Source organism: Vipera berus (genome assembly GCF_964194415.1).
Source record: "Vipera berus genome assembly, chromosome: Z".
Lineage (NCBI taxonomy): Eukaryota > Metazoa > Chordata > Lepidosauria > Squamata > Viperidae > Vipera > Vipera berus.
In genome coordinates, this window is record NC_138205.1 from 14,622,130 (window position 1) to 14,634,548 (window position 12,419).

At 42.0% G+C, this 12,419-nt stretch overlaps 2 protein-coding genes across 6 annotated transcripts in view; one reads left to right on the forward strand and one right to left on the reverse strand.

The window, feature by feature from the left end:
• LOC308677727 (nicotinate-nucleotide pyrophosphorylase [carboxylating]-like) lies at positions 1-9,645 on the forward strand. Of its 2 annotated transcripts, XR_014028556.1 has the most exons (5): positions 1-220; positions 3,848-4,404; positions 5,607-5,738; positions 6,411-6,702; positions 9,509-9,645. XR_014028556.1 is itself a non-coding variant. In XM_081344375.1 (4 exons), exons 2-4 carry the CDS (start codon positions 3,853-3,855, stop codon positions 6,630-6,632), a joined length of 906 nt encoding a protein of 301 aa, XP_081200501.1. In that variant the 5' UTR covers positions 1-220; positions 3,848-3,852; the 3' UTR covers positions 6,633-6,809. The 2 variants fall into 2 exon arrangements, 1 of the variants encoding a protein (XP_081200501.1); XM_081344375.1 differs by lacking the exon at positions 9,509-9,645 and having other exon boundaries at positions 6,411-6,809.
• LOC308677728 (myosin regulatory light chain 11-like) overlaps positions 8,559-12,419 on the reverse strand; it is a 21,226-nt gene continuing 17,365 nt past the window's right edge. For all 4 annotated transcript variants that reach the window (XM_081344377.1, XM_081344378.1, XM_081344376.1 and 1 more), the window contains 5 exons: positions 10,331-10,406; positions 10,102-10,206; positions 9,927-10,005; positions 9,639-9,687; positions 8,559-8,936 (listed from right to left, as the gene is read on the reverse strand). In XM_081344377.1, the coding sequence (XP_081200503.1) occupies positions 8,832-8,936; positions 9,639-9,687; positions 9,927-10,005; positions 10,102-10,206; positions 10,331-10,406 (414 nt within the window). In that variant the 3' untranslated portion in view covers positions 8,559-8,831. The remainder of the gene's footprint in view (positions 8,937-9,638; positions 9,688-9,926; positions 10,006-10,101; positions 10,207-10,330; positions 10,407-12,419) is intronic.

The window sequence follows — 12,419 nt, forward strand, 5'->3', positions numbered from 1 at the left end:
CTTTGTCAACTGAGCTGCCTGTCGCCGGATCTCCAGCTGCTGTGGAAGAGATTTGTTTAAACATCTAAGGTCCAAAGTGCCAAAAAGGGTTCTAATCCCACCCCTCTCCACGGAGCCTCCCACCTCCCAGGAATTCCAAAAATTTACTTCCAACAAGCAGTTGGGCAAGAGAAAAGGCTACAGAGCGGACGAGACCAGGAAGCCTAGACCAGACCTTCAGGTGAGCAGCTCCCCCTGCCCCTGTTTTAATTTGCCACAAGTGGGATCTAGAGAGAAATAAAGAGCAGGGTTGATCAACGTAAAATGAAGATCGAAGAGGTAGCAAAAAAGGACCACGCCACTGTTTTACTTGATGTCCTTTTCCTTTCCCTGGCAATCAACCGGAAATACAGTAGTTTTCCTGAGATTTTCTGTTTATTTGTTTGTGGGAGGTTTCACTGGTTTAACGGGCTGCCTTGTTCCCCCGGGCTGTTTTAAGATTTGATCATGTTTATTGAGGAGTGGCACTAAACTGGCAGAGATTGCAAATCTTCTTTTATCTTATCCTTTAAGGGGGAAAATAGTAGAATTAAGTACCCATTTCTTTAGGAGGTCAATTTTATACATGTCCTTGTTGCCTTTTTTGAGGGAAAAACTTCCAAACGTATTTTGCTGTAACTTTTTTTTAATTCACTGAATAGGTGAGGAATTACAGAATAAGCTTCCTAAGAATTTCTTGGGAGGCTGTAAGAATTATTTAAAGCCACAGTTTTGAGGAAAGTAACTGTGAGAGGGATCTCGGAGTCCTAGTAGACAATCACTTCAATATGAGCCAGCCGTGTGCTGCAGCTGCCAAAAAAGCCAACACAGTGCTAGGCTGCATTAACAGAGGGATAGAATCAAGATCGTGTGAAGTACTAATACCACTTTACAATGCTTTGGTAAGGCCACACCTGGAATACTGCATCCAGTTTTGGTCACCACAATCTAAAAAAGATGTTGAGACTCTAGAAAGGGTACAGAGAAGGGCAACAAAGATGATTAGGGGACTGGAGGCTAAAACATATAGGGAACGGTTGCTGGAATTGGGTATGTGTAGTTTAACGAAGAGAAGGGTGAGGGGTGACATGATAGCAGTGTTCCAATATCTCAGGGGCTACCACAAAGAAGAGGGAGTCAAGCTATTCTCCAAAGCACCTGAAAGCAGGACAAGAAGCAACGGATGGAAACTAGTCAAGGAGAGAAGCAACCTAGAACTAAGGAGAAACTTCCTGACAGTTAGAACAATTAACCAGTGGAACAACCTACCTCCAGAGGTGGTGAATGCTCCAACACTGGAGGTTTTTAAGAAGAGACTGGACAGCCATTTGCCTGAAATGGTATAGGGTTTCCTGCCTGAGCAGGGGGTTGGACTAGATGACCTCCAAGGTCCCTTCCAACTTTATATTATTATTATTATTATTATTATTATTATTATTATTATTATTATTATTATTATTATTATTATTGTTATTATAACCAGTGGAACAACCTGCCTCCAGAAGTGGTGAATGCTCCAACACTGGAGGTTTTTAAGAAGAGACTGGACAGTCATTTGCCTGAAATGGTATAAGGTTTCCTGCCTGAGCAGGGGGTTGGACTAGATGACCTCCAAGGTCCCTTCCAACTTCTTGTTGTTGTTGTTTTTGTTGTTGTTGTTGTTGTTGTTATTATTATTATTATTATTTGTGGTGCTAAACTATCATTTGTTTTAGACATAGTTTCTTGAGTAATTATCATTGTTGCTCTGTGTCTTTTTAACTTTTCCTGACACACCAACTTTATTGATTTGGGCTTCTCTCTGCTATGGGAATTACTGGGACTAACGCATTCATTTTGCATGAAAAAGACCTGGAAACTTAGAATATTACTGTAAAATTGATTTGAATCAGAAACGTTTGTGAGGGACTCTGGAGCAGGATTTCCCAAGTAAGAGGATCAGTATCACTGTGTAGATAGTCCTCAAATTATGACCACAATTGTGACTAGAACTTCTGTTACTACATGATGCGATCGTTAAGTGAGTTGTGCCTGGTTTTGTGACCTTTTTTGACATGGTTGTTAAGCGAATCACCATGGTCATTAAGGGACATGCAATTGTTAAGCAAATTCTCTTTCCTCACTGACATCGCTTGTCAGAAGCCCTCCCGGAAGGTTGCAAATGGCAATAACGTGACTTCAGGACACTGCAACTGTTATTAGTCCGTGCTAGTTCCCAACAACCCAGTTCTAATGACATCACCATGGGGACGCTGCCGTGGTTTTAAGTGCAGGGACTGGTTGTAAGTCACTATTTCCAGTGCCATTGTAAATTTGAGCAGTCACTAAATGAATGGTCACAAATCAGAATAGAGGTGGAAGGGTCCTTGGAGGTCATCTAGTCCAACCCCTTCCTCAAACAAGAGACTCTATACCATTTCAGACAAGTGGCGGTCCAGTCTTTTCTTAAAAAGCTCCAGTGATGAAGCACCCACAACTTCTGGAGGCAAGCCGTTCCCCTGGTTAATTGTTCTCACTGTTAGGAAGTTTCTCCTTAATTCCAGGTTGCTTCTCTCCTTGATCAGTTGCCATCCATTGATTCGTGTCTTGCCTGTTGGTGCTTTGGAAAATAAGTTTACCCCCCCCTCCTCTTTGTGGCAGCCCTTCAAATACTGGAATACTGCTATCCTGTTCCCCCTAGTCCAGGGGTAGGCAACCTTGGCTCTTTTATGACTCATGGACTTCAACTCCCAGAATTCCTGAGCCAGCCATGCTGAGGGGAAAGGGAGAGGTTTCCAAGCTGAGCCATGCTGGCTCAGGAATTCTGGGAGTTGAAGTCCATGAGTCATAAAAGAGCCAAGGTTGCCTACCCCTGCCCTAGTCCTTTTCTCCAGACTAGCCATACCCATTTCCCGTTCTTCAGGTATTTTTGTCTCCAGGCCTTTAATCATCTTAGTTGCTCTTCTTTGCACCTGTGTACGATAATAATACATAGTTGCATTTTGAGCCAGACTCTTAAAAGGCGCAGAGAGTCAAATGAGTGTTTTGTAGTTATCTCAAAAATCTGAGCCTAGAAGTCAGAAGTGAGAACAGTGGAATTTGTGTATCTGCTGGAGTTCTGAAACTGGGCCAGGCCATCCCTGTGGCTGCATAACGACACACAATTTCCTGGTTTCTTTTTTGACCCCAAGTGCCCTTGAACTGTCCCACATAATTTTAAAGGTACTTTTCACCATTTTTGGATGGGGAACACTTAAGAACCGTAGCAGAGATAACATATACACTCCTTATGCTGCACTCAGGCTTAAACCAGCATTAACCAACATTTGCTTAACAACCATCATGGCAAAAAAACGTTGTAAAATCGGACACAACTCACTTAACAATTGCCTTGCTTAACAATGGGAATTCTGATTCTAATTGTAGTCACTGTGCCTGTACAGTTTGTCCTCGACCTATGACCACAATTGAACCCAACATTTCTGTTGCTAAGTGAGATATCTGTTGAGTTTTGCCCCATTCAGCAACCTTTCTATCTTGACACAGTTGTTAAGTGAATCACTGCAGTTGTTCAAGTTAGTCACATGGTTGTTAAGTGAATCCAGCTTCCCTATTAGCAGAAGGTCACAAAAGGGGATCCCATGACCCCGAGACATTGCAACCGTCATATATATGAGTGAGTTGCCAAGTGTCTGAATTTTGATCACCTGACCGTGGGCATGCTGCAGCGCTCATAAGTCACTTTGTTCAGGGCCGTTGTAACTTCAGTCATTAAATGAACCATTGTAAGCCGAGGACTACCTGTATGGTCTGGTACAACTTGGCCAAGATCCTTCTGGTTTCCTTTTAGTCATCATGGCTTCCCACCCTAACCTCTCACACCTTCTCCCTGCTGCCCGACTGCGTCAACTCGCCCGAGATTGGCTGCAAGAAGATGGCCCCAGCTTTGACTATGGTGGCTACGCTGTGGGCAACCATCAGGTGTGTGCTGTGCTCTTCTGTAAATCCCCCGGAGTCTTGGCTGGTTTCCCTTTCTTTGATGCCATCTTTGCCGAAGTCGGCTGCTCGGTGGAATGGCTCCAAACCGAAGGAACCTGGGTTGAACCCGTCACCCGAGTGGCTGAAGTCCACGGTCGTGCCAATGACCTCTTGCTGGGTGAGCGAGTGGCTCTGAACTGTCTGGGACGCTGCAGTGGTGTTGCCACATCAGCGGCAAAAGCTTGTCGGGCAGCACAGGAAGCCGGGTGGCATGGAGAGGTTGCTGGGACAAGGAAGACCACGCCGGGGTTCCGTCTCCCAGAAAAATATGCACTTCTGGTCGGGGGAGCCTCCTGTCACCGTTATGATCTGGGAAGCCTCATCATGTTGAAGGACAACCATATCTGGGCGTCTGGCAGTATTACCCAAGTGAGTACACAAAAGCAAAGGTATTCATATCATACAATGATAGTGATCCAGGCTGCAATCATCTAAATGACTGCTAGAGGGCAGCAGAGAATAAGGGTTTTCTATATCTCTCTGCTGCCCCCAGGGGTTGATCTGAGTGTTGCAGTCCAGCTTTGGAAGCTATACAAATCAGCCTTTAAAAGAAATGCCTAAATCCAATATAGACTCAGTTTTTTTTAAAAAAGTAACCTTAACTGCTCTGCATTATTCATTAAATTGGTGTTAGTCTTAAAATTAGCACTGATTACAATCGTTAGATAATATTTAGTTTTGTACTACTGTATGTGCTACATGATAATGTAGTGACAAGGGGACGTATGTCTCAGTTTTGTTAACCATCATTTGTTATCTAGGTTGAAAATTATATTGAGCTATAAACTATAGTTTACAAACAACAGTGGACAGATTCGGAACCATTTTAGCTTTTTTTTTAACCTGGCAGGACCTTTTTGCTGTTGTAACTGACTGTTTTTATATTGTATTAAGAATTTCATTTAAATTGTTGCAAACTGACTGCACCTTTGGAAATAGAGATCATTATTTTATTTTATTTTATTTTATTTAAAAAATAATCTCTTTTTGTTGGCAGGGACTGTTTATAGCGGGATTTCCTAACCTTGGCGACTTTTAAGACATGTGGACTTCAACTCCCAGAATTCCCCAGCCAGATCTGATAGCTGGGGAATTCTGGAAATTGAAGTCCAAACGTCTTAAAGTTGCCAAGGTTGGGAAACCTGGTCTTCCAAATTAGAAGCTGCATCCGAGTTTAAGCAGGTCTCATAGTGGCCCTCAAAGGATCCAATATAGGAGACCAGCTGTCCCAAGGAATCTCTTCTATAGCAACGGCACCTAAGCTGTGGGGCACCAGGGACCGCTTCCATGGAGACAGGTTTTTCCTCAGAGGAGAGGGGTGGTGGTTTCGTGTGCTGCCGGCATCCCATGGATGGGGCTCCGCTTTTTTGCACAGCTGGGTTTCTGGCATGCCACGGACGGGTGCCCACCCCTGGACTGGGTTTTGGGGACCCCTGTTCTACGGGAGACCTTTTCATGGAGGAGCCAGCCAAATGGCTGGCATTAGCATCCCCAAGGTTAGCTCAAGCTTCTGCAGGCATCAGCGTATAATCTGGACCGCTGCTGATATCACAATGTTTGCAATCCCACAGGCAGTTCACAATGCCCGACGGGTCGGTGGGTTTGCCCTGAAAATAGAAGTGGAGTGTGGCTCCTTAGAAGAAGCTCTGGAAGCCTCAGGGTGTGGTGCTGATATTATCATGCTGGACAACTTTGCTCCTGAGGTATTTGGCTGAGAGAAGATCTAGAAACTAGAATATATGACTGATTTTCTTTAAAAAAAAACAGAACAAAACTTGCAATCTATGGTTTGGTTCTTTTGGATTGATTTTGGTTGAAAGATTGACATTTGGAAGCTGAAATAGTTTTAGAGGTTGTTAAGAGGGCTGCTTTAAAAGCATCGGGCTCAAGACTGTATCTTCCTTCTGAAATCTTTCCCCCCCCCAAAAAAAAATTATAACCAGCCGCCATTTCCTGGAAACAGGAATTAGGTTGCTGCAGGGTTTGGTTTAATTGTATTATTTATTTAGAATATGTATGTGTCACTATACATGACAGAAGTTCTTTGAAGGGTTTTACACAGTGAAACATGGCATACAAACATGTGGACAGTAAAGCTGGTTACACTCACAACGTGGGCAAAGCTTTGACACGGATATCTTCCACCCTTGAACAAAACATGATTGGTGAAGGTTCTGCTTCTGGAGAGGGTCTTCAGGACCTCAGATTACATGTGTATTAAAAAATAATAATAATGTTGTCTCGTGTGGGACCATTCCCTCCCTTGGCTTGCATATTCCGTGTATTCCAAACTCTGATAGATATCGTCATCGTTAAGACTGCAAAGGTTTGGTTTCCCTCATCCTCTTGTTCACCTCACTTTTCTTCTTCTGCAGGACTTGCATCCTACAGCCAGCACCGTAAAGGCCTCCTTCCCCCGTGTGACGATCGAAGCTAGTGGAGGAATCACCGAGGAGAATGTGACCCGCTTTGTGGGGCCCAATATTGATGTGATTTCCCTGGGTTGCCTCACCCAATCAGCCAAAGTGGTAGACTTCTCCCTCAAAATCAGCCGGGATCAGACTCCCAAGCCATCACTGCGCAATTTTGTTTTCTGAGGCGAGACGGGACAGCCAACCAGTCCCATGAAAATCTTTGGGAGATGGGTAGTCGAACAGGTTTGAAGAGGTAACAGGGGCTGAGTTGCACCTGCTGCTTATTAACTGTGCTGATCTAGGATGATGGGAGTTGTACGCCAAAATTTCTGGAAGACGGGAAATTACTTGTACAGGGTATGCTTGTTAAAACCTCCCTAGGGATTTTTTTAAAGGATTATTTTCTTTCACAGCATCATTGGAATAGGGCCAGCATTGGGGTTGAAGGGAAGGCAACTAGGTTTGCTGTCATAACGTCTTCAGCATATGTGATTTTTGACAGTGATAAAATGTACGCCATTTCCTTCCCACTTTCTCTGAATCTGTGCCTTGCATGCCTGCTGCAATCAATTTCACTAAGCTGGCCAAATAAATCTTTTTTTAAAAAAAAATTAGTTGCTCCATTGTCATTTGTCAAAGTTGTTGAGGACAGCAACATCAGCATTGCTCGTCTTCCACCCCACATTTGTCGTGCATCTTTACATATGTCCAACCTCTGAGTTGTCCAACCCAAACTGTGCTATCTTCATCACATCAAACCTCTTAAGTCTATTGCATTTCTCAGCACTACTACACTTTCCAGAGCAAATCACATCCAGGCTAACTGAAGGCCTTCTGGAATTTTCTTCCAGACAGAATGAATTTGAGCTAACTTTAGAAAGTCTCAAATCTAATTCTCTGAAAAATCCCTCCAGTGGCTTTCTCTTCCTTGAATTTGTGGCAGCCTTTGTGAAGCCAAGATCAATAAATCTTCTTGCTTTGGTACTTAAAACCCTCATTTTGCCAGTTTATGAGCGTTGTAAGCATGGAGAGAAAACTTCCTATCACTTACCTTTGCAATAAGAATAATACGTAAAGTTAGAGCTACCAACAAACCAGATGCCATTTGTGATCATCCTCACCCTTTTCTGCAATGTTTGGCTAATTTTTGCAGCACCGATCCAGGAGCCTGAGCTACAATTATTCTGCATCAGACTCCTTATAAAATAGGATCCTCAGTTAATTCAAAAGCCAGTAAAATGAACCATGTTTTCTCTCATTACCTCACCCCATTCCACCTGTCACAAACAGCTGACTGAGAAGGAAAGGAAGAGCCGGAGAAGTAATTTCAATTTTTGTTCACCCCACTGCACCGTTGGCTTTGATTTCAAACATCATCGCCAACAATTACCTTCCCCCTTTTTCCAGGGGGAAAAAATCCACAATACTTTTTTTTTTTAAAAAGACCTCTGGGTGAAAGGGCATGAATGGATTTAGTGAATTAAGAGTTATGCAAACATGAAAGTCAGCACGTGGAGCAACCAGTCACTAGTATAAGAGCAACAGACAAGACAAGTATTATTGAAGCATAATGTGATGTGCAGACTTCACCAAGGGTGTGTCTGGGAAAACAGAGAGAGTCCTATATGGGAGCCCGGATATTAAAATAAATGTGTAAGTGAAGCGCTATTAGGCCTGCTACCTGAGTTTAAATTTTTTTGCATGATTAATTAGGCTATTTTAATCAAAGAATTCTTTAAATTGAATTACAGATTAAAAACAACTTTTGAATGCAGAAGCAGACATTCTTTGAGATGTCTCTAGTACTAGCAACGTAAGAGGTGATCTTGTCTCTTTTTTTTAACAGAAGAAGGAATGAACTTTTAAGACTGTACTTGTTATTAAGGATGTGTCTCAAAACTATTTTCTAACAATTGTACTGGACACAGTAAAAAACAACAACCTGAGTTAATTAATTAGCTAACCATCGCAGCCCTAAAAGGAAGAAAAACAATCACATTCAGAACCTGAAGCTAAATTAAGTTTTAAAGATGGCAATAGGGGCATCCTTCGAATCGGTGCTAACATTCTGTGGCCTGAGCAGACAAGCAGACTGTGAAAACAAGGGCATTAGAAACAGAGCTGTCCTCATCTTTATTAAGACATTTGACGGAGTGAAGTCCCAGTTAGGTTAAGACTAGTCGTAGTGAAAAGGGTCAGGTTTTTTTTTGGGGGGGGGGTTAATAATTTTTCTCCCCATAAGATAATAAATAACAGATTGAGATGTTTGTTGTTTGGTTACAAAAGTGTGGATCATCAGGGACCAGCATAAATGAAATCCCCCAGCCTGGGGGTGTCTAGGTGGATCTCCCCACAAAGCAAGGGTGGAAAAAAAATCAGGGTTTATTCCCCTTCCTTGTCCTCTCCGTGTGTGATGACGTAGCAGATGTTCTTGTAGTCGACATTGCCAGCTACATCTGGAGGGAAAGCGTGCCACATGTTCTTGATCTGCCAGAAAGAGAGAAGATTATGTTGAGAAGTGATAGGATTGCAGTTGATGACTTTCAATGTTTTCAATTGTCACTCTAAATTGGGGGTCTCCAAACTTTACAACTCTTAAGACTTGTGGACTTCAACTCCCAGAATTCCTCAGCCAGCTCCTTAGCCATGAAAGAGGATGATGGTGCCTTTTGGCACTGCTCAAGAAAAGTTATGGGCGGCTAACGAAAGAAAGATATCTCATAAATGCTTTGTTTAATGTGCTGTTTAGGATTCAGATTTCTGTTAAAGGAAAACACTATAGTTTGTTATAGGTTTCTTTCCTGGCTTGATCCTCTCCGTCTCTGATTTGCAAGTATGGTTTTGCTCACTGTGGTTAAGCTGACTTATCTGCAAATAGAATTTGTTTTTATTCTAGAGTAACAGAATAGTGCTATGCAATCCTTGGAAGAATCTGAGTTGAATAAAAGTTCAGCGTTGACTTTGGCCTCAGACTGATCTCATATATATTTAAAAATAATGTAATGATTCAATGAGATCAATACAGTATATCCAGACTATCTTTTATCTTTTTGTCCTAGTTCTGCAGATTTTAGATTTAATTGTTGACAACATGGAAAAATAAAACTGAAATAAAAGATCTGGGCAAGGGGACTCTAACTGAATAAAGAAAAGAATGGGAATCTGCAGGATGCAAAGAAATTTTCTTACCTCTTCGTGAGTGAACCGGTCACACTGGGTGGTCAAGAGTTCTTCCAAGCTATAATGAGACAAGAAGAAACATGGTATGTGACAAAGGCCCTAACTATATCTGACTTCTGACCCAAATGTCAACTAGCACATAATTTAATGGGAAGGTGTGGGTTGCTTAAGCAGTTAATCAGGAGGGATACTGCAAAGCGCTTGCAATGAGGAGATCATGGGAACCTAGTAACAGCCATTTTGGAATTGCATCTGAACGGATTCAATGCTGGAAGTGAAATGGAAGAAAACACTCACAATTGCTTCTTGACGCTCCCCTTCCCCTCAGGGTCCAAAACTTTGAAGGCACCAATGATGACGTCCTCGGGATCAGCACCTGGATGAGGTAAGACAGGAAGGCCAGTGAGATGCTGGAACAGGTTACCTGTCGTATAGAAGAAGACTGAGGAGAAGAACAAGAGACTCGACTCACCCTTCAGCTTCTCCCCAAACATGGTGAGGAACACAGTGAAGTTGATGGGGCCATTGGCCTCCTTGAGCATGGCATCTAACTCCTCATTCTTCACGTTCAGGCGGCCTATGCAGAAAAGGAAGAAAGTTTAACTGCGGAGGATTTGATGTAAGGGTCTGATCATCCATCCAGCTTTACTTAAACTGCTCACATTATGATGCTGTTTCAGCCCCCTCCCTCTTTTTCTTACCCATAGCAGCAAATGTATCTCGCAGGTCCTCCTTGTCAATGATGCCATCTCTGTTCTGGTCAATAACAGTGAAGGCCTAGGAAGCAGAAGAGAAAGAAATACATTAACCAAGTTCATGCATTACATTAAACTGGCCCGTTGACCTATTCGCAATGGCTTGGTTCAACTGCTACACCAAGCAAAAACGAAAGAAACCACATAATGGCATCACATAATACGTAAACCCAACATGTCGGGCTATAAAAATTTTTTACCTTCCTCTTCTTGTCCTGCCGAAATGGAACAGTTGCCAGCATCTCAAAATTGCAAAATAGCTACTTCATAATAGCTTTTGGATTTAAATCTATATTTAAATCTCAAGATGTATCTACACTGACTATCTGTGCGTTACGTTGTCACAACTTTTGCGAATCACAGTGTAGCAGAGTGGGGGGGGCCTTCATTTCTTAAGATGAAGAGCAAGAAAGCTTTTTCTGTTTTTCTGAGAACTTGTTCATCAAGTGGCATGTAATTAACCCACAGCAGGGTAAACTGGTGACAAAACTGTTTTGGTCACGTTGTTTTGGAGAGCGGCCAGTGGACAAAACCAGCAACATGGGGTAGGCGGAAAGACAGGCAGTTCTGATGTCACAGTTGAAGCCCTGCCTCTTTGTAGAACAAAAAGGTGGGACTTTGATCACAATGATACAAAGAGAAGCTTGCCCCCTTTGACCTTCTCCCTCGTATTGTTGACATAGCTGGTTACCATGCTAAGCCAGCTTTGAAAGAATTGTCCTTGGCCAGATGCACGCAACGTCAAGGCACAAATTGTGTTTTATCAATCGCAAGAGCTAGAGTCACACAATACATTAATCCAAATTAAATAAAATGATAGCTTATTGTGATACGCGAATCCAGCCAAAGAGATAACTATATAGAGCCAAAGAAAGAGGATCTGTTAGTGATTTTGGTAATCATCTTCTTCACCATCAACAGTTAAAACGTGTATGCTGCCAGGCGTTCAACAACTCTGGAAGGCTCCTAATAAACAAATTGCAATAAAATCAATAAAACCTAAAAGATGAGAAACGTGCCCAGATTTTCCTGGCTTTTCTAAACAGAGAAGTGAGCCCCATCTGGATCCCGGGAAGAACCTCATTCCAGAGAGCAGGGAACAAAAAAATAACTAGCTGCCGCTGAACCCTAGGCACAAAATAGTAGCTCACTTATGTCTGTGTGTAGTTCAAGGCACTTGTAGGAATTCTTTAGCACTCAGTTGGCTTACCAGATAATTTAAAGTGTTTTTAATAAACATTCTGGACTGGAGATATATATATATAAAGGCGCGCTCTCTCTCTCTATATATATATATATATCTATATATCTATATATATATGTGTGTGTGTATATATATATATCTATATATATCTATGTCTATATCTATATATCTATATCTATATCTATATCTATCTATATCTATATCTATATATCTATATATCTATATCTATATCTCTCTCTCTCTATCTATCTATCTATCTATCTATCTATCTATCTATCTGTTAAGTATTTGTCAAGGCTTTTTGAATACACCTTGCTAATTAACTCTTTCTTTCCTGTTTTTGCCTAACCCAAGGCTATCCACAGGATATAGTCAACTTATGACAGCTCATTATTTGTGTAAATTATTCAAATTGCTAATAAAGAATTAGGGAGGCTGAGATGGCCATTTCGAACTTATTTTGTTCTTATATATATATATTATATATATATAAGAGCCAGTGCTTGTCTGAGGACATCTCTGTGGTCATGTGGCCGGCATGACTAGACACCAAAGGCACACAGAACGCTGTTACCTTCCCACCGTAGTGGTCCCTATTTTTCTACTTGCATTTTTACGTGCTTTTGAACTGCTAGGTTGGCAGAAGCTGGGACGAGTAACAGGCTCTCACTCTGTTACGCGGCACTCGGGATTCGACCCGCCAAACTGCCGACCTTCTGATCGACAAGCTCAGCGTCCTAACCCACTGAGCCACCGCGTATCTATCTATCTATCTATCTATCTATCTATCTATCTATCTATCTATCTATCTATCTATCTATCATCTATCTA

What these genes read in the sequence shown, in the direction of transcription:
- LOC308677727 (XM_081344375.1), top strand. Translation starts at nt 3,853, where the DNA reads ATGGCTTCCCACCCTAACCTCTCACACCTTCTCCCTGCTGCCCGACTG. An exon ending in CGTCTGGCAGTATTACCCAA is followed by an intron (nt 4,405 to 5,606) that starts GTGAGTACACAA and finishes GCAATCCCACAG; the next exon opens with GCAGTTCACAATGCCCGACG. An exon ending in TGGACAACTTTGCTCCTGAG is followed by an intron (nt 5,739 to 6,410) that starts GTATTTGGCTGA and finishes CTTCTTCTGCAG; the next exon opens with GACTTGCATCCTACAGCCAG.